At 41.1% G+C, this 21243-nt stretch overlaps 1 protein-coding gene across 5 annotated transcripts in view; it reads left to right on the plus strand.

The window, feature by feature from the left end:
• ARHGEF9 (Cdc42 guanine nucleotide exchange factor 9) overlaps window positions 1-21243 on the plus strand; it is a 469420-nt gene that overhangs the window by 399658 nt on the left and 48519 nt on the right. For all 5 annotated transcript variants that reach the window (XM_040323963.1, XM_040323964.1, XM_040323965.1 and 2 more), the window contains 2 exons: window positions 7662-7791; window positions 20114-20245. In XM_040323963.1, the coding sequence (XP_040179897.1) occupies window positions 7662-7791; window positions 20114-20245 (262 nt within the window). The remainder of the gene's footprint in view (window positions 1-7661; window positions 7792-20113; window positions 20246-21243) is intronic.

A 21243-nucleotide genomic window follows, 5' to 3' on the forward strand; every position in this document is an offset into this window, starting at 1 on the left:
AGGTCATCACAGAGGACAAGGGGGCATTCTTTACACCTAGAGGAAAAGAGATTTCATCTCCAAATACAGAAAGGTTTCTTCACAATGAGAGCTGTGAAAATGTGGAATAAAATCCCTCCAGAGGTGGTTCTGGATAGCTCAGTAGATTGCTTTAAAAAAGGCCTGGATTCTTTCCTAAATGCACACAATATAACTGGGTACTAACATTTAAAGGTAAAATCTGATTGCCTCTTGGGGATCAGGAAGGAATTTTTTGACCAGTTCTCAAAAGGGATATCGGGGCACTGGAGAAAGTGCAGAGAAGGGCAATCAAACTGATAAGAGGCATGGAGGAGCTCAGCTGAGAGGAAAGATTAGAGGAACTGAATTTATTTATTACTCTTGAGAAGAGGAGATTAAGGGGGATATGATCAAAATGTACAAATATATAAGGGGTCCATATAGTGAACTTGGCATTGTTTATTCACTTTATGGTCAACACAAAAGCCAAGGGGCCTTCTTTACATCTAGAGGAAAAGAGATTTCATCTCCAAATACAGAAAGGTTTCTTCACAATGAGAGCTGTGAAAACCTGGAATAGACTCCCTTCAGAGGTGGTTCTGTCCAGCTCAGTAGATTGCTTTAAAAGCGCCTGGATTCTTTCCTAAATGTACATAATATAACTGGGTACTAACATTTATAGGTAAAATTGATCCGGGGAATATCTGCTTGCCTCTCTGGGAATCAGGAAGGAATAGGATTGTGTATATGGGATTGCATGGTTGTTTTTTTTATCTATTATTGGTTGAACTAGATGGACTTGTGTCTTTTTTCGACCTGTCTAACTAGGTGACTAACTATGTAACAGTGCTGTGCCAGAGTTTCCTAAACATCATCTAGAACTCTGGCTTAGTGGATCATCACTTATCACAAATGCATCTCTTTATGTTACCATGTTTGTTCTGACTCAACTACAAGGCCATAAACTTTATCTCCAGCTTCATATAAGGCGTACATTACCCGGTGATCTATTTATCCCTTGCATCAATTCAGACAGCTCAACTCAATGAATAAACTCACTGCTAGAGAGACAGATGATTAATCCTTTTAAATGTTCTGTTTAATGATGGATATTCATAGGTAGAATAACGTTGCAGCTGTAAGCCACATGGAAAGATGTTTCAGCATGGAAGGTATACTGAGCTAATGAGAGAAAGACAGGGAGTGGAGGGGGATATAAGGAACTACAGGTGAGAGAGAGTGTTGAGCTAGACAGAAGGAAGCAGAGCTTAAAGACATAGAGCAATAATAAACCACATAGTGTAACACAACAATGTTGATTCTGAAATGTAAAAGGGCTTTCAAACTAGCTCAAACTTTTCAACCTCTTTATTTTCATCTTGATACTTTTACCAAGAGAAAGGAACTATATGGCCTCGTACACACGGCCGAGGAACTCGACGTGCCAAACACATCGAGTTCCTCGGCCAGTTCAGCCCTGAAGCTGCCGAGAAACTCGGCGGGACGAGAGCTCCCATAGAACAACGAGGAAATAGAGAACATGTTCTCTATTTCCTCGTCGAGCTCCTCGTCGGCTTCCTCGGCCGAAAGTGTACACACGACCAGTTTCCTCGGCAGAATTCAGCCAGAAACTCGGTCGGAAGCTGAATTCTGCCGAGGAAACTGGTCGTGTGTACGGGGCCTGAGACTGCCTCTTTAAAGACAATTTACATTTCTTTAGCTTTTGAACTCTGTACAATAATGTTGAGAAATTCTTCCCTCATACATTTTCTGATATTAATATCCTTGTTCCATTGTTGATTGTATCACTCTATGGATGACAGTGGAAGAGCACAATACTATATGTATGCTCCTACAGTGTTTTACTATACAGTATTTCACAGCAGGTGAAAAATAAAACCCCTACTCCAAATTTGCTGTACCTGCTTAGGGGGTAGTACCCTCTGTGTTAATAAAATAACTTGAAAATGTCAGTATATTAAGTGTGTAGTTCACATAAGCCTCTGGGCTTCACCATTTTCCCTTCTGCTCTCCATCACTTAGCTTGACACTTGAAAATGTGGACACTTAGAAAAATCATCTGCAAGTACTTTGAGGGCCTATTTATGATTGTCTGTTTTATCAGAGCAAAACTCATGAATTTTGCAGTATTAAAATGCATTTCACGTAGAAATCCCATTTCTACTTGATGGTCCACATCTATGAGCTGCAGATGTGAAAGAGAAATTGAAACTGTAAGAGTTCATTCACACCTATTTGTGTATATTACATTATGTGCTGTATGTACACAGAGCAGTGTAAATCCAGTCTTATGGACTCTGCCGCACCGGTTGTGTGAGATAATGTGAGTGTCAAGGAGATAGAATAGAGTACAATCTAGGATCAGAAAATCTGACTATGAAGACAATGATGCATATGTCTACATGCAGTGTCAATGAGTGACCAAAATAAAAATTAAATATGAAAAAAGAATAAGTAACCTAAAAGTGCCAAAGGATTCCTAATAAACATTGGATATATTGTATCCTTTTTTTCTTTGTGTCCTCTGAACAACCTTATATTGCCTGGTACAGAATTCCCCAATGTACGTGTGAAAAAATCCCTAATTCACCTTCTCTGTCAGTAGAAGTACATTTTCTATTGTACAGTACCTGAGAGAAAGGAAGCATGTCAGTGTCTTCCCTGGGAGCATGTCTGATTCTACCTAACATTTCTGTGGTGCAGTTTAGAAGACAAAAGAAGACATCTGAGTGGTTGCTATGGTTTCAGACAAACCTAATTTATGGGGCAGCATTATACCTTACCACATAGACCCTAGGCTTTCATTCGAGCTGTCCTAAGGAGAATTAAAACATGTAATAAAAAAATAAGTCAAACAACAGTGCTGAAAATTTTGGATTTTTTGATAACATACCTTTACATATGCAAATTCAGCAAGCTACTAACGCTCCTATAGAAGCACAATGATTACAGAGGAAATCGAACCCATTTCATTGATTTATGTCCGTGCTTGCACTATACTGATTTACCTTGAGCTGAAGCTCAGCTGACTCACACAGAATTGTACACATCCCACATACCCTGTATGACTGCTGATCCTTCTAAATAATAATAGTCTTTGACTCAATATGTCTACTTAAGATACTGACCACACTTGTCTGCAATTCACCACTACATGAAGAATCACATATGTCCCTTTATAATATTAATACAGTGGCATAACCGCATAGCATTGGAGTCAGACACAACCAGGCTCATAACACCTGTGGAGCTGAGACTGTGATATAGAAGTGCATGTTCCCTCATTGCACCAATGGAAGCATTATCATGGTGTGTTGAGAAACAGAAGGGAGATCCCCTAGTGGACTTTAAAGGCACCAAGATATATGAACTCAAAGAGTAAGGTATAAATATAATTTATTCTGCGTATACCAAAGAGTTTGTTTATACATTAAAATTGAATCGTAAATGGAACAGTTATAAAACCACATGAGAACAATGATATAATGAAGCAAAAAAGTATACGGGAGATGATTGTCCAATTATAAACCCAACGTTTCGGAGAATTGTCTCTCTTTCCTCAGGGGAAAACGGACAGATCAGCCAGTGATCTACAAAATGTACATAAAGCATTAGCATATGCAGATATAATGCAAAGTAAATAAGGTTGGTAAATACAACAAATGTAATCATCACAATACTCACAACTTGGCACATGTTCTCCATATATAACTTTACATATAACGTGTTAAAAACAAAGAAATAAGCAATGTAGCGCCCTGGAGTTCCTGGTGAATTCAGAATACTTTTTTGCTTCATTATATCATTGTTCTCATGTGGTTTTTATAACTGTTCCATATACGATTCAATTTTATTGTATAAACAAACTCTTTGGTATACGCAGAATAAATTATATTTATACCTTACTCTTTGAGTTCATATATCTTGGTGCCTTTAAATTCCACTAGGGGATCTCCCTTCTGTTTCTGATTCATTAATTGGATGTGGCACTATTTCTTAGAGATGACTACTGATAAAATTTTTGTTATCATGGCGTGTTTATCAGTTAGCATGTAACTTGTTTATACTGTATGAGTGGTTAAATATAAAGTTCCCTTATGATGAGTAAGAACTTTTCCAAAAGTGACCAAATACAACATTGACATCTTACCCATCAGCCAGTTGTTCAGTTACTAGGTAGCGACCACCTGCTTGCTGGCATAGGACCGTGAAGTCATTAGGCAACAAGAGTAAATTCTTGTTGGTGTATTTGTAAAAGGTTCCTGTTATCCTTGTGAGCTTTTGTTTAAAAGTACATAAATCTATATAACCATCTGTGAAAGAGTTGTGGGTGGAACAGAACACAAGCAGAGAGAAGGAGTGATCACAGGGTTCTTTAATGATAAATGGGGCCAACAGAGAGTGTGACAAGGGAAAGTTTACAGGGAAGCGGTCCAGGCAAGGACAAGGGAGGGATCAGAGCAATTTGGCACAGCAAAGGGCGGTAATGTGATCACACAGCAAGGGTTAAATCCTTAGTACAGGGCAGCAATCTGAGCACACTTAGAGGGTTAGGTCCTTAGCACAAGGCAGCAATCCTGGCACACAGAAAAGTTGGAGAGTGATCTGGCACAGCAAAGGTTAAATTCTCCAAGCACAGAGGAACAGTCTGGGCACACAGAAAGGGTGGACAGTAGTGGATACAGCAAAGGTCAATGGGCTCACCAGTCAACAGCAGCCTCAGTTGAGGAGAAGGGAGGTCCAGAAGGCACAAGTTCATCACAGGAACATCTCAGAGGGCTGTGTGTCCTGGCTTTAGGACCACACAGGCAGCATTTGCAGAGAAAGTGGAGGGGAAAGTAGAGTCCTATTGTCCAGGAAACTACACAGCCAAAACTGAAATATGAGCCCCAGTCCAGGAAGTAACACACAGCCCATACATAACTAGCTGTCTCAGCATTTCCATGCATCTTCTAGCCTCCTTCTAGTGAGACCTGCAGCCATGAGCTCCTCTACCCATCATTGAAGTAAACTGAACAATCTGAAACTCTTCTTTGTTATCTGGTACTTTGAATTTAACCAAGATCTCAGCTCCACTTTGTCTGTGCCGAAGTGTCTGGCTCTATCCTGATACAGCATAGACCCTATGTCCTACCTGCTGAAGGTAGCCGCGTCTCATACCCCCTATGGGGACTCAAGCACTCACAGACCAAATTGTGCAGAAAAACTGACTTTGTTGCTCACTGCCTCTGGATTCGAGATTGTCAGTTTCACACACACAAAAGAAAAAGAAAGAAAAATCCAATATTTCTGATCCTATGTTACACCATCCTAAAATCATGAATAAATCAATCACATAAGTAAGACAAGTGCAATAAACGCTTACAATCCAAACAATGTGCTAATTTCTCAAAAATAAAATATAGTAAAGTCCACAAATTACTGTGAAAGTACATAAAAGTCAACGAATCACTGTGAAATACAAATCTCCTTTTTCCCAGTTTGTTCAACCATGTGCAGTGCTCAAACACTCAGAAAGGCTCACCAGATATGTATGACCTCCTATTTCTAAGTTGGTCATAAATCACAGACCAGGTCACATCTAGTGCCCTTTTCTTCTTCAGTTAACTCTCCATTTAATGGTCACTAGTGCAGCTCCCCTCTCTGCTCATCATCATGTGTAATTAAAAACAAATAAACTCCATAGTGCAAGAGTTTAAAAAGAGCCTTTTTTTCATAAAAATGACTACTCACATACAAGTTCTTTACAAAAGCTAACCTATCCAGAAATTGGTCCCATATAAAGAAATACTTGATACTTCTGGGTTCAGTTAGCATCTGACTTCACATCCACCTCAACACATTTCGTCCATTGGTGGCATGAATGTCAATAATATATATTTGCCTGACACAGTGTAACAAACTGTCTTTAACAGGTAAGGCTTCTTAGGGCATTTATTAAAGAAGAAAGCACAGCTACTATGTGACTGTCCTTAACAATATTGATTTGCAGCTTTCAGTAATAGATTGCCCCAGGAGGTCATACAAGAAACTATGTAATTAGAATGTGGCTTAGAATGCTGCTAGTAGGCCCAAGGTACAAGAGGGTAGATGTAGAGTGATGGGTGAAACAAGATGGAAGGCACTCTGTCGGGACTGGTGGCTGACAGCAGGCGTAATCCATGAATCAAGCAAAGGTAAGAACAAGCAGCCATAAGTAGAGGTGCCAGGTTACACAGAAAAAGTCAGGGCAGGCAATAACAGAATTCAAGAATTTAGCAATGGTTAGGACAGACAGCAGACAGTAGAGGTATCCAGTACCTTTGCAAAGGTCAGGGCATGCAGTAGAAGAATTCAAGAACGTAGCAAAGGTCAGCAACAGGAGTAAACAATCTAGTCAGGTGCAGTTGGTCAGCAGGAAAGGTTATCACAAACACAGAGGCACAGGCTGGGGCACTTTAAATGAGGTGCCTCCTTGGCCATTTACTAATTTAATAGCTGGGGGGGTGGGTAGACTAGTTATACCACAGCTCACATGGAAGTCAGGAAAGGTACAAGGCAGCAGACAAGAACCTCTGGGAGAGTCCAGTTGCCTAGCAACTGGGATGCAAGCCATCCCTGGGAGCTAAGAGCAGACAGCTAGGGCCGCTAGCAGACAGATAAAAATACAAGATGCCTAGAGCCTCGTACACAGGATGAGAATATTGGACGAATGATCGTCAGTTTTTTCTTTCTTAAGCGAAAATCCTACGATCTGGTCATATCATATGAGAAAGATTTTTGTGTTTGTCCCTTTGGATAATTTCAGATGAACTTTAGTGATCAGCTCTCGAAAACTGTGTTCTAATGATCAGATTATCATACGGTCGCTTTCAAAGCGGTATTTTTTGTCCAATTTTCTGATTGTGTGTACTAGGCTTAACACGTAACTCCTCTCTGGGAGGGACCCCAATTCAAGTTTAAATCCTGAATATATCAGGGACCAGAAACTGATACCAAAGTTTATTCACACTGTAGGAAAGGTAAACCACTTCTGCACTTGAAAATAAAAACCAGTGAGGTCACATACCTCTTTTACACAAAAACGCTTGAGAATATTAGCAGCTTTAGGCTGCGTGTACATGTGCATATGTGCCAGGAGCTTTCAGAACAATCTAGCATAAAAAATTCTTGTTTTGACTGGTAAATAAATACCATATTCATTTATTCTAGTTGCTAGAATGAATTTGGGTGCATACGCTCGTATTTATGTGAATTAATTATGCTAGTAAGCTCCTTTCCAAACGCAGGTTTGGGGCATTTATTCTTTAAGCCCCTGGACGCTGCTCTAAATCAGTATTCTAAGCGCCACAATGTGCATTGACATGTTGGCTGAAATGAAGCTGCATTCAGAGGCATAAAAAATATGAAAAATTCCTTAAAAATCTGTGTTTCTCTTTCTGCCCATGTGGATAAGACCTTAGGATTTTTGTCCATCTGACCTATGTTTAGGTATCCTTGTTTCCAGCTAGTGTGATGTCCAGAAACACTACAAAATGTTGCACATCTGGCCAGCAGTGTCATTTTAGCAGTCTCTAGTTATATGTCAGAACCTTTCTTTGCACCAAAAGAAAAACTTTGTATATCTCATTCTTGAATAAGTTTTGTTTCTGTATCCACAGTGATTACAGGTATGTGGCAGCTGCTCTTGCTGTTATGAGGAATGTCACCCAACAGATCAATGAGCGGAAGAGGAGACTGGAAAATATTGACAAAATTGCACAGTGGCAAGCATCAGTTCTGGACTGGGAGGTTTGTAAAAACATTTTGAATGTTTGTGGGATTATTATTATGAGGCCGTTATTATAATTTTGTTTCGTTAATGAGTGTTTATCTATTTTATGTGTTTTTCTTACAAGTAAGGATTAAAATATGTTGAGTGAAAACAGACAAATAAAGTAATTGATGCTTCTTATTTAAAGTATACCCAAATGCAAAACCTTTCTTTTTTAGTTTTGGATAGAGTGGAGATGGATTAGAATACCTGTCAGGTTTTTATTGCTGTCTCTGTCCCATTAGGGAATTCACTTTCTCTATTTGTCCGGTTTAGCATTATCAGTGAAAGTAAAGAAAAGTCCCAAATGTTGAGTTGTCCCTAGAACAGTAACGGCAAAATAAGGGTAAATCTTCCAATTGGGACTTTGGGTCTGGTAACCTGGGGGTCCCTGAGAGATTCTCTTAATTTGCAGGGATTTCCTCCCACTTCCTGTTTTGCCCATGGGACAAAAATAAAGGGAAATCTCCCAAATGGGCCACAGCTTGCAAAAATCCTTACGGGGATTATAACCCTGCTTTACTGTATCACTCTGTCCAAAATGAAAAAAAGTTTTATAGTTCTCTAAAATGTAGCACCGGCCTGTAATAACCATTATGTAGCATTTTTCCCTGTTCTGCTTGTGAAATCTTGATTGATTGCTTGCTACAGATTACTAGACAATTCAAAAATTTGTCTTTATTAGTTTATGATGTGTTTATAACCAATGCTCAGGTGCTCTGCCCTCGCATATCAATGATCAAGACTAATGAAGATCCAATTACGAATCCTATAGTACAGGGCCATGGATTCACTGGTCATTGAAGATTGTCACTGGACCGTACAACTGTTGTGCAAATGCATGGCAACAAAAAAATGAGACCTGCACATTTTTGTTTAATGCAGTGCATGTAGGTTTTGGTGTGCTGCAGTGCAAACTCCTTGGCACTTACTAACTTTGGGGTGCCAATTCACAAATCAAAATGAATCACACCCCAACATACAATACAGAGTGCCTTATGTTACAATTGTGGTAAAACATAGTGTCTGGGACACTCAGCTATCCCTGCATGTCTGTAAAAGGCTTGGGGGTGTACACTTGAGCTGTATCTCCAATGAATATGGACTGCCTGCGTGCAAATTCACGCTGCTCAGAAAACAAAAACAAACAACTCTTTATGCTGTATGGGCCTCTGCATCCCTGTAAATGAACCTTTAGGTTAGGATATATACAGTGTGTGTATGTAAATATATATATATATATATATATATATATATATATATATATATATATATATATATATATATATATATATATATATATATATATATATATATATATATATATATATGTGGGATACTTTGTGGCATTTGCGTAGTAATGGCTTTCTTCTGGCAACTCGACCATGCAGCCCATCTTTCTTTAAGTGCCTCAAGGAATGGGCAGCTTTACCATCTGAGAGGATAAAGAGCCTCATCCACAAATACCCCAAAAGACTTCAAGATGTCATTGAAGTTAAAGGTGGCAATACTCAGTATTAGGAACTGGGGTATGTAAACTTTTGATCAGGGTCATTTGGGTAGTTTCTGTTGTCATTATGATTTAAGAATAAACACAGTTGATTGATATTAAATAGCTTCAGCCAAACACTAACCATGAGTATAAAATAAGTTTTTGTGTTATCATTCATATTCTCTGAAAAATGGCAAAGAAACCATAAATTCTGCTAGGGTATGTAAACTTATGAGCACAACTATATATATATATATAATTATCCAGTATATAACATTTTTTGCAAAAAAAACTTTAACACATGGCAGACATAAGAAACGTTTTATTATTAATCATGTTAATCTATATAGGTTAATAGATAAACTAAGTTGATCAGTGAGATAAATATGTGTTGTTAGACCATAGGTCAGATAAAAGAGCAGACTTAAGGGCGAATCAGGCTGCAGAGTTACTGGGAACTTAAAAAAGATGTAAACCCTAAGTGATTTATTTCCCTACACTATGGAAAATAGGGATGTCCAATAACTAAACTAACTAAAAATAATTTTTGTCATAGAAAGCTTCAGTTAAAATAGATGTAGTTTAACTGGACAACTAGATCATTATCAGTAATCATATTCAAATGTTATTTCTGGTTTGGTCACTGTAATGCCCTTAGGATGACTTTACTACCTACGATCACGTACATGATGCAGGCACTTTCTATTCATCTCCCCCCTTCTTTTTTCAAACGCTTTGACTCCCTGTTTCAAAAGTTTGTGTAGTTCCATCGTAAACTACGCATCCAGATCCAACTTCTTTATCTCTCTAAAAGGCGGGCAGGAGTGGGATTGCCTGATATTCGTGCCTTTTATAGGGCGACTAATCTCATGAGACTGGTGGCTAAGCACTGGGTTGCCATGGAGCTGGAGGACTCCGGTACTACTGCAAAAAGTTGGCCCTGGATTACCTCGCCACTGCCTAAGACTATCAGTGATCATACCACTTTGGGAAGCACTGTTGAAATGTTTCCAGTGCTGCTTTTCGTGGCACTTTGATCACCCCCTTGCCTTCCCCTATAATTCATATCTTAGGCAAACCAGATTCCCCAGTTTCTTTGGTTGGTGTCTGGCAGGCGTACTCATCTCTGGTATTTCCTGGAGTTGAGTGGTAACCCCCCCCCCCCCCCCGCTGTACTTGCCTCAGCTGCAGACCCTCCATTAGATTTCTGGAGCGGTTTCCAGCTCCAGCACTTTCTCTGCCAATGCGCTTATATCCCTGGCATCTCTAGTCAGCTTACTGAGTTGGAATTCATGTGCCATAAGAGGGAACCGGTCCGCCATAGCCTCTCCATCATTTACGCTGCCTTGACTCAACCGGCACCTGTCTTTTCTCCCACTTTTCTCTTGCGTTGGGAATACGACCTTGCTATGCAATTTACTGACTCCATTTTGCACAGAAATCCTCCATAGCCTAGAAGGTTCAAGAAACTAGTTATAACATTCTGACAAGGTGGTATCGGGTACCCACGACGTTACACCGTATCTTCCAGACAGTGCTTGATACTTGCTGGCTCTGCAATGCTGGGCCAGGTACCATGTTGCACATTTTTTGGGACTGCCTGCAAATTAAATCATTTTGGCAAGAGGTGGCCAGCACTATTAAGCATCTGACTAATTTTGATCTAGAGGACAATCCTGCGGCATGCTTGCTGCACCTAACTCGGCGACCCATCAAAAAAATACATGGCCTCTCTTACTATTCTTCTTGTAAATGCAGCTAATGCATTCCACTGTGCTGGAGGTTTGTGCATCTGCATCCGCCAACGAGGTCTCTTTGGTTCTCTAAAATCAATGAACTGAGGGACATGGAGGACCTTACCGCCACTTTCCATAATCAGGAGAAGTCCTTCCGTGATACATGGAGACCGATGCTTACCACACAATAGATTTATTTTACAGTGCTTTCCTACTGTATGTACCTTTGCACTGCAGCAGATAATAAATCTATCATGACTCATAATTCATGATTCATGATCAGATTTGTCATTAGATTGTGCAGAATTCTTTTCTTTGATACTACATATAGATTTATCAATCGATAGCAGAGATATTTTTCACTATTATTAAGGCCTAAGGGCCACTTTACATTTTTTAAAGTTTATCATTGTTCATCATTGTTCATAGAGAGTTGCTGATTTCTACAAAATAAGATAGGGTTGTGTCTTAAAATGCAAAAGTAGAGTGAAATCATATATAATATTCTTGAAATCCTGCACAGTTAATTGTGAGACCCCATGCAGTTAGATCTGTAGGTGGGTACCTAGCATATACAGCATACCAATGATGTAGAAGATAACAGAACACCATTGTTACAATAAATGTTGGAGATTTTCATGAAATAAACAACCACCATCTCATCAGTTAATACCTCTAGTTTTGTGGTCAGCCATGTTTTTGGGACCCAAGAAAGAAAGCAAATAACCTGAGCCACCAGTGACATCAGTCAGTTGTGTTGCAGGTGGCTATATATAATTGTACTGCTCTGTGCTTTTTGGTTGTATTTTCAAGCCAGTTTAAAATATATATCATACTGTGCGGATAAAGAAAAGCTATTTCCTAGTGAAAACATTTTTATAGGACAGTCTGGCTTGAATCATTATTCCTTATGAGTTATGTGAGATTTAAAGCATTTTTATAAGAGGCCTTTGAAAGCCAGCAGTAAATCTATTGGAGAAAATGGAAATATATCAATTCTGAGATGATTAGTTTTCATTGTACTGTATAGGAGAACAGAGGTGACCCCGATAGGTGGCTGTCACCTGCGCTAGCTGTGGAGCTGCCTGATTGATATTCACACTCCCTAAATTACAGGCTTCTTCCTTTTCAGAGGTCATACCTTCACTTTCCTATTTTATTTAACCATAAGGAACCGCCATGTGAAAAAAAGAGGATGAGGACTTTCCTCTCTGTCATTCAGGAAATGTAAATAATCCCCAAGGACATTATTTAGTGTGTGCTGAAAATATTCCTAACCATCCCCCCTCAAAAAAATTATATTCTAATATTTGAATAATAAATCCAAACTTCTCATGTAGTGCAATAAACTTTTTTGTAGGTGGTTATGCAGATTGGAGCATATCTGGATGTACGGTTTTTATATTTATGTATGTATGTAATAAACATTTTTATACAATTTTAAGCCAATCAAAAAACGCAGTATGAGGAACGGTTTGTTAGTTGAAATTAGAGGTTTGATCCAATTTAATATATGACATGTTATTAACAGGAACAGGTGTTTTTTTCCCACAGCTACCAAACAGATATGAACTTTCACAACTTGACTCTTGTCCTGATTTGTGGCTGAGGCTGGGTTCACACTGATACGACACGACAGTCATACAACTTTCATCCTACTTTGCTCTGGGACATCAGTCCTACATCGATCCTACATTGGTCCGACATCCATCCGACTTTCATGAACAGGATACTACTTTGATATGACTTTGTGATAGTCTGACTTGTCCTTTGACCAATCAAAACAATCCCAGTGTGAGATAAATTCCTTTTATTGCTGTTGTAATCATCATGTCGGGTATCAAAAGTCGGATGGTAAGGACAAGGATCCTACTTTGTTCCGACTTCAATGATATTCAATGGGCTAAAGTAGGATCAAAGTTGGACCAAAGTAGTACAGGGAGAATTTTCAAAGTCGTGTCGGACCAGTTAAGATGGCTCTCATAGGGAAACATTAATTTTCACACGTCATGCGACATGAGCTCCCAATGTCCGAGTGTTTGTCGGACCAGTGTGAACCCAGCCTAAATGTCTTTTGCATTTTTGCACAGAGGGAGGTAGGGAAAGAACCCCTAGTAGCTTTTTACTGGAAAAACGAATCCGCTGGAAAAACCGAGAACTGACTCGGCCACTTTTCCCCTGCACACACGGCCGGTTCTCCCGACAGGAAAACTGCCAGGAGAGCTTTGGTCGGGAAAACCGGCCGTGTGTATGCTCCCTGGCAGTGTTTTCCCATAGAAAAACTGCGAGAAAAAAAAAAAACGCTGCGATTCGCGACGGGAAAAAATAAGACAAGTTCTTCTGTGGGGAAAACTGCTATGAAGCATACACACTGCTGGTTTTCCCGGCAAAAAGAAAACGTGCCAGTTTTCCCGACGGGAAAACCAATAGTGTGTACGAGGCATTAGAGGCTCTTTTCTTCCCTTTTATATCTTCAGAGTTGCTATTCCTCAAACCAAAGTGCTGCCAGAAGTGCCAATTCACCATTATCATCCCCCTGACCAGCTACCCACCTCCACCAGAGCTCCCTTACCTCCTCTTAGCTTTTTATTGTAGTCTGTACCCCCAGTAGATAGTTTTATCCTCATGTCCTGCTTTTTTTTTCTGCTGTCACAAGGACAAAAAAAATCAAATGTCTGCATGTACAGCTATATAAAACTTGACTTGAATTATTTACTCTTCTTGAGTTTATCTAAAACTTAAAACTTGGGCTTTAAAGACAGGGCAGCACACAATCTTGGTCATCAAAAGTTATGAAGATTGTGGCCCCTTTCACATTGTTGGAGTCCGCCAGTGGATCCACCTGTTCAACAGGGGATCTCTCCTCTGATCCCCGCTAAGCAGGCAGATGACAGGTCCGTGTCTGCTCCACTGATGCAGACACAGGCCGCTGTCCTCTATGGGCTGTTAGATGGAAATGGGCCACCTGTCCGTTTCCATCCAACTGTCATCCGATTTGCAAGACGATTGGGGAACAGATCCCCATCTGTTTTTAGTGGACAGGATCAGATGTCAATTCGGGTCTGCCTGAAAAACTGACAGGTAGACCTGAATGGTCCGTGCATGTAAAAGGGGCTTAACACCAGTTGTTTTTTTTTGGCAGAAAAAAATTCTCACATAGAGCGTATTAGTATATGCGCTTAGGCGCGTTGTGCAGTTTTTTTTCTGCCTAAAAATGCTCAAAAACGCGATCCAAAAGTTTTTTTTTTAACCTCTAAACGCTGAGTTTCAAACGTGCCTCTAAATGTCCTTATGTGCATGGACACATAAAATAACATTGAGCTTCTTCTACAGGCAGAAAAAAAAAACAGCAAAACTCTTGTAGAAGCAGCATTTTTTAATCCCAGTGTGCATGGACCCTAAATGACCTGGTGTGTATTTTGGAGTTATTGGCAGCATCTCTTCCTTTCTCATTTACATAAAAAATAACATCTGCCCTAAACACCTTTGTTGTTAAAATTTTTTTACAGGGTTAATGAAACAACCAGTGTGGAATTATTTTCTCCTTGGAAGACCACGGCATTGCCAAGCTTGTATACATGACGTATTCCCTGATGCATCTGTTATCTGACTGAGCCATTCCCCTCTAAATATGGAGTCACAGCTGTGTGCTTCAGTGAGCCCCGAATAATCCGCCGCAGAGCTGATAGGGAGCAATGACTAGCAGCTAAGAGACCAGGAGAACCTAATTGAAACCAAATTGAATACTCTGCTGCAAAAACAAGTGCAATGGGTGTACAATATTGGTTGCCTTGTCTCAGGCTGATTATATTAACACTGCGTTTTGTGATTATAATGTTTGTGAGTTAGAGATGGTTTCTTGAAGATGTGTCTTGCAGTTTTTTTTATAGCTGTTAATGCATGCTTGCTTAGTGATATAGGCCTTCCCATACTGTATATATTTATCCATCCACCATATAGTCCCTGGAGCGTTTTTGCAAAGCAGCAAGATCAATAACTAGTCAAGGGCCTTACCATCCCTGAGTTCAGCTGCCGTTTCCAGCAGCAAAAAGGTTAACTGGTTTTGTGCATAATAGAACAACTGCCTACATAGCTGTCAACTCAGATGCTTTCATGTGTGTTCAGATTCTCCAGCAAGGCATTGAAACTCACATTTAAAAGCCCTTTTTTTCATGCCTTCTCACATCAAACGCTGGGCTGAAAACCGTGCATCGTGCCGTTAAGATGCTGTTCTGGAGACAGGGCCAGCTTGATCAGCAAATCTCTTGAGGAAAATAAAGTCAGAGACTACAACAGGGTTTTCAAACAACAGAAAGCATCAAAAAGGGAGCCTTGTGGAAAAAAAAGAGAAACGTTGCTTTTGCTTTCCCTCCCGTCTGATCTCCCCCTTGCCTGCAGTGCTAATCAGTCTGTGAGTCCCTAATTAGAACACAGCTCTGCCACTCACTAAATCAGGAATTACTGCACCCACTCCACAAGTAAATAACTCCCTTTCATACAATGTGCCTGAACAGTGTTATTAGCAATCGAAATCTTCTAATGGTTTAGTTCTTTGTATTTACCAAGCTGTTACTTGCAGGGCGTTAATGCAACCACCTCTTGGGTGGTACTCAAGCAAGTGTAGATGAACAGTGACAGTCCAAATTCCAACATACTCCCTCTGCGCCATTTTCTACAGCCATGTGGATCCTGAATACCTACTAACATTAAGGGTTGTTTGTTGGTTACATTACTCTGATGTGAAAACATTTACTACAAGCTGAGAAAATGGCTTTTACAGGATCTGAAGCATGGTGCCTTTTTTATGCATTTTTGGTAATTATTGGAATTTAGGTAAATTATCAATGAATATTACAACATTCAGTGAGCTTATAAACGTACGAGTAAGTTGTTTTACTTAGGCCTCGTACACACGGCCGAGAAACTTGAAGGGCAAAACACATCGTTTTGCTCGTCGAGTTCCTTGTGAAGCCGCCGAGGATCTCGGCGAGCCAACTTTTCCCATTGCCGTCAGGGAAAAAGAAGACATGCTTTCTTTTTGGCCCGATGAGATCCTCGGCGGTTTCTCCGTTGAAAACTGTACACACGACCGGTTTCCTCGGCAAAAAAAAAAAAACAGCAAGCTTCTTGCTGGTTTTTGCCGGGAAACTTGGCCGTGTGTACGAGGCCTTACAGTAAAGCATTAACCGAACATACATATCTGTTTGTAGAAAGCAAACCGATGCAGATTAAATGTAAAAGAAAGTGGAAGGGGGTGAGCTAACGCAATTTATTTCATAGGTTCCAATGGGACAATTCATTTAGTTGTGGCTGGGGGATATCTTCATCTCCAACATCTTGGGATTATGCTTTTAGCTGTGTTAAAGGCATGGGACACAATGAAGCACTTATAGAACTTTTGATTGTTTTTAGCAATGGAAAGCTATACAAAAAGAGTAATTCAGAAATCCGGTCTGTAGCAAGAATAAATCTTTTCTCAAGCATAATGTAGTCCACCTCGGTGTATCAGTCAATTTGACCACAGACTGTCCAGCACAAATCAGGCAGTTCAGACCAAATGGTAATCATTCTTCAAGCTGACTCAGGTGTTTGTAACTCATTTCTTCCACCCCAAAATTGATAGAAGAAGAAGATTTTAACTAAACATCTTGGACTGTCAATACAAAGGGCTGGTGAAAACAGAGAGTTGTGATTGAGGTGTCTTATGGCACCACTGTACACTACCACTAGGGCAGCCATAGACAAATTAGATATTGTTCGACATTTTATAAAAGTGCTAGAATCCTGTTTCTGTAAAGCCCTACTCTTTCCTGCAGTTTTGTCATGGCTTGTTCACAAAGTAATAGAAAACGTATAAGCTGAAATTCTGCATATCTGGTTACCAGATTCCTTACCCATCTTTGACACATAATGGGGAAAAGAGAAGACACCTAACTTAGACTAACATTGTTTGCTGTGAAACAGATATGCAGTGTTGGGGAATCCCTACATAGTTAACCAGCTGTTCTAGTTCTACTATCCGGTGATCTTAAATGGGATCTTCAGTCAAATAGCTAAACAGAGACATATGAACTGTTTTACCTTCCAAATAACTGTAAACACTATGGGGTTGATTTACTAAAGGCAAATACACTGTGTACTTTGCAAAGTGCAGTTGCACTCTTCAAGAGCAGTTGCTCCAGAGCATAGTAAATGAGCAGAAGCTCTGCTGACTTTCATCATCCAATCATGTGCATGTGATTGGGTGTTCTTTGTATAGTGAAGCTTTACCTCAATCACTAAGCTCCCGAGCAATTCCATGCGGATAGGGAAGAAGATGGACAGCCGCACTCCAAATAGTCTTGAAAAAAGACGTGCTCTTTATTAATGGAAAAATTCACAGCATACAGTCAGCATACAGCAGGGAAAATACCTGATCATAGCTGATTAAGCATTGAGATCAATGCGAAACGCGTCAGCCATTTTCCCTGCTGTATGCTGACTGTATGCTGTGAATTTTTCCATTAATAAAGAGCACGTCTTTTTTCAAGACTATTTGGAGTGCGGCTGTCCATCTTCTTCCCTATCCGCATGTTCTGTGCATTGCCAGCACCCATTTGGTTCCTGAGCAGACAGTGATTGCCTGGAGGTGCTCACCTGGAGCGGCGGTTTCCTCACCTGTTTCCCGAGCAATTCCACTTGCAGATTGCAACTGCACTTTGCAAAGTCTTTTGGTCTTTAGTAAACCAACCCCCATGGATTACATCCCAAAAACATTAAAGCAAATCTACAGGAAATCAGGACAAAACCTAAAACATGTGTAAATCTATATACAGTATGCCGATTGTTTTACATGCCAGCAGATTTCTCTTCATAAAGATGTGCGATTCAGACAATTCGGGCCACCCAGCACACTCAGCATGTTGTCGTTTTTCAGCCACCTCACATTCATAAATCATTGTCCAGATAGCAGACAACTGTCACAGAAAGCTGGTAAACAACCAGAGGTGTTAGCTGCCCAGCTATACACATGGCAGAGGTGTGTGAATCACAACACTGGCTGAACTGAACTAAAAAGCTTTTTGCGCAATAAACCAAACGACTGCTGTATATGAAGTTCAGCAGTATTTGGCAGGTTGCACTGTGCTTTTTGCTATTGGGATGTCCTTTATAGCAATAGTTATTGTTGGTTAGGTACAGGGCCGGCCTTTGGGGTGTGCGAGCTGTGCGGCCGCACAGGGCGCCATGGGCAACAGGGGCGCCGTGTGGCCATCCAGAGATGTACTAGGGGGGGTGGGGGCGTACCACACACTGGGGGGGTGTCAGACCGGCAACGGGGGGGCACTCTGAACGGGGGGGGTCTGCATTGAAGGGGTGGATACACTGAAGGGGGGTCTGCACTGAAGGGGGGTCTGTGTAACATGCAGGGGGTCCAGAGCTGCAGGGTACTGTGTAATGTAAAGGGGTCCAGTGATGCAGGGTGCTGTGTAATGTAAAGGGGTCCATAGGTGCAGGGTGCTGTGTAATGTAAAGGGGTCCAGTGATGCAGGGTGCTGTGTAATGTAAAGGGGTCCAGTGATGCAGGATGCTGTGTAATGTAAAGGGGTCCATAGGTGCAGGGTGCTGTGTAATGTAAAGGGGTCCAGTGATGCAGGGTGCTGTGTAATGTAAAGGGGTCCGGTGATGCAGGGTGCTGTGTAATATAAAGGGGTCCAGTGATGCAGGGTGCTGTGTAATGTAAAGGGGTCCTCTTTGTGTATGTTTAGGTGACCAGGGGGCGAGGGGTGAAGATGGGGGGGGTGCCACAGGATTAGCTTGCACAGGGTGCCTGAACACCTAAGGCCGGCCCTGGTTAGGTATATGCTTCTCTGTGCCCAGGAATCCTGAACATACTGTAGGGTCATACAGTCTAATAAACTGTGGCATCCCCAGGGCCGTTTGAAGGAATTTGGGGGCCCCAAGCAAGAAGCGGCGGATGAGGGGGAGGGGGGGTGTTGTCACTGTGGAAGCATTTTGTTTTAAATGCTCATTGATTCTGCTATAAACCGGGTAGTACTGTTACTGCTGCCGCCGAACGGGTAGTACTTTTTCTGATAAGCGTTGGGTAGTACTTTTGACTGCCTCCCCCTCTTACCCCCCCTCATGTTCTTTTTACCCCCCCCCCCCTACTGCATACAGCGCAGAAGGAGATTCAGTTTGCTGTTCCTGCCCAGACTGAAAGGAAGCGAGAACTGAGTGTGTGCACTTCCTGTCAGTCCGGCCGGGAACAGAAAACTGAATCTCCTGTACCGCGCGGTTACGGTGCCGGACTGCAGAAGGAACTAGGAAGAGGAGCTCGGTCACGCTACAGGCTGCAGCCCTGCTGGGGCCCCAGGCCAGCTCGGGGCCCCAAGCAGTTGCTTGTTTTGCCTGTCTTGTTCCGACGGGCCTGGGCATCCCCATGAAGTAAACAATACAATTTCTATAGGTCCCATTAACAGATGGCAATACAGGGACTTTGCCTTGTGGTAACTGTAAGTTGCGCCACTGCTCTCAATTGGTCTGTGCATTGAGAGCCTAATATAAAGTGCAACTAAGTTGGTGATCCCTGAGGTGCACAACTGTTCTTATATCAAGGTGCATGCAGGTACCATAAAGTAGTTGTTCACCAAATGTGTAACAAAAGACACAGTAAATAGATTTATAGCAGCCAAGAAGAAAGAGAAAATTATAGGGAAGAAAAGAAAAGACAGCTGAACCAGGTGAAGAAAAAGAAAACTGTGCTTGGGGAGAAACTTGCTATCAAACAAACATCAATAATTGTGTGGCAAATGTAGGCACACAATTATTTGTCAGATATAATACTTTGGGTGGTTTCCGTCTCCTTTGTTTTACATTATAAAAAATTCAATAAGAGGACAATGGAGGTGTAAAAAACTGTCACTACCAGAGTCCCCTCAAGATACAAAAATAACAGCAAATACCATTCACCCATATATGAAATATCGGTTTTGGGTGGAGTTTCCCTTTAATTGTATTAAAATATGCACAATGTGAATTGGGCTGCAATGTGGATTGATTTACTGTCAGGTAACCTGTATATACAATTTACAGGGAGACGATATCCTGGACAGAAGTTCCGAACTTATCTACACTGGAGAGATGCAGTGGGTCTACCAGCCGTATGGACGCCAGCAACAGAGAGTATTCTTCCTATTTGATCACCAGTTGGTTCTCTGTAAAAAGGTAAAAGTTTCTAAATATGTGTCTGTAAATCATGCGACCGATGGAAGCTATGCAAGTTTATGTAATTTTCTATATTATTTTGGGGCCATTGCATGTGGCACTAACAATATTAGTTAATCAAAAATAGGATAATGTACACCTAAGCACAATATCAATACATAAAGGGTTGCATAAATGCAGGTGCTAGAACTACCAATTGGGTGTCCCCAAGAAAAAACAATTAAATGTATTTTACAGCAAATGGCGAACATCAATACGCATAGATTTATACCAGAAATCGTCTGCAGCTGGCAAGCTGTCATTTATTGTTTGATTTACTAACGGCAAATAGACTGTGCACTTTGCGAATTACAGTTGCACTCTGCAAGTGCAGTTGCTCCAGAGCTTAGTAAATGAGCAGAAACTCTGTTGACTTCCATCATCCATCTAATGCTGCATCTGTCCCCTGCTGCCTCTGCACCAAGAACTGAGCAATCGAAAACCGCTTATCACTCAGTTCTCGGTCTTCAATAAACAGAGAGCAGTTGACTGTCAGTCGCCGGCTCTCTGCTTCTGCCCCTCCACGCTCACTGGAGCGTTGGACTATGGAGTGGGTGGGGGTGGCCGGCTCAGGCTCTCAGTGGCTCAGCCATCTGACTGTCAAGCATTTGGGCAGACCCTGATATTAAAGAGGAACATAATTTGTCATAAAAATATCTTTGCCATTCTGATGCTTCCCTCTAACCATTTTTCATATTATTTTATATATACTGTGATTCTGTACTTGCCAAATATGCTTCAAAAATCTCCCTCCACTAAGTCTGGCTGCAACCATTTTAACCGTGGGCAGCTACTGCCTGTTCACTTCCTGGATTCACACAGACACATCTCCAGCACTGAAGCCTTACAGCTCTCATTGGCCCTCTTATGACTCACCCCCCTTTCCTTCTTGGCAAACTCTCATGAGAGTGAGAGAGCTGTGCATGATAATAAGCTCAATAATAACACGCAATGCCAAG

The sequence above is a fragment of the Rana temporaria genome, chromosome 9 (genome assembly GCF_905171775.1).
Source record: "Rana temporaria chromosome 9, aRanTem1.1, whole genome shotgun sequence".
Classification (NCBI taxonomy): Eukaryota; Metazoa; Chordata; class Amphibia; order Anura; family Ranidae; genus Rana; species Rana temporaria.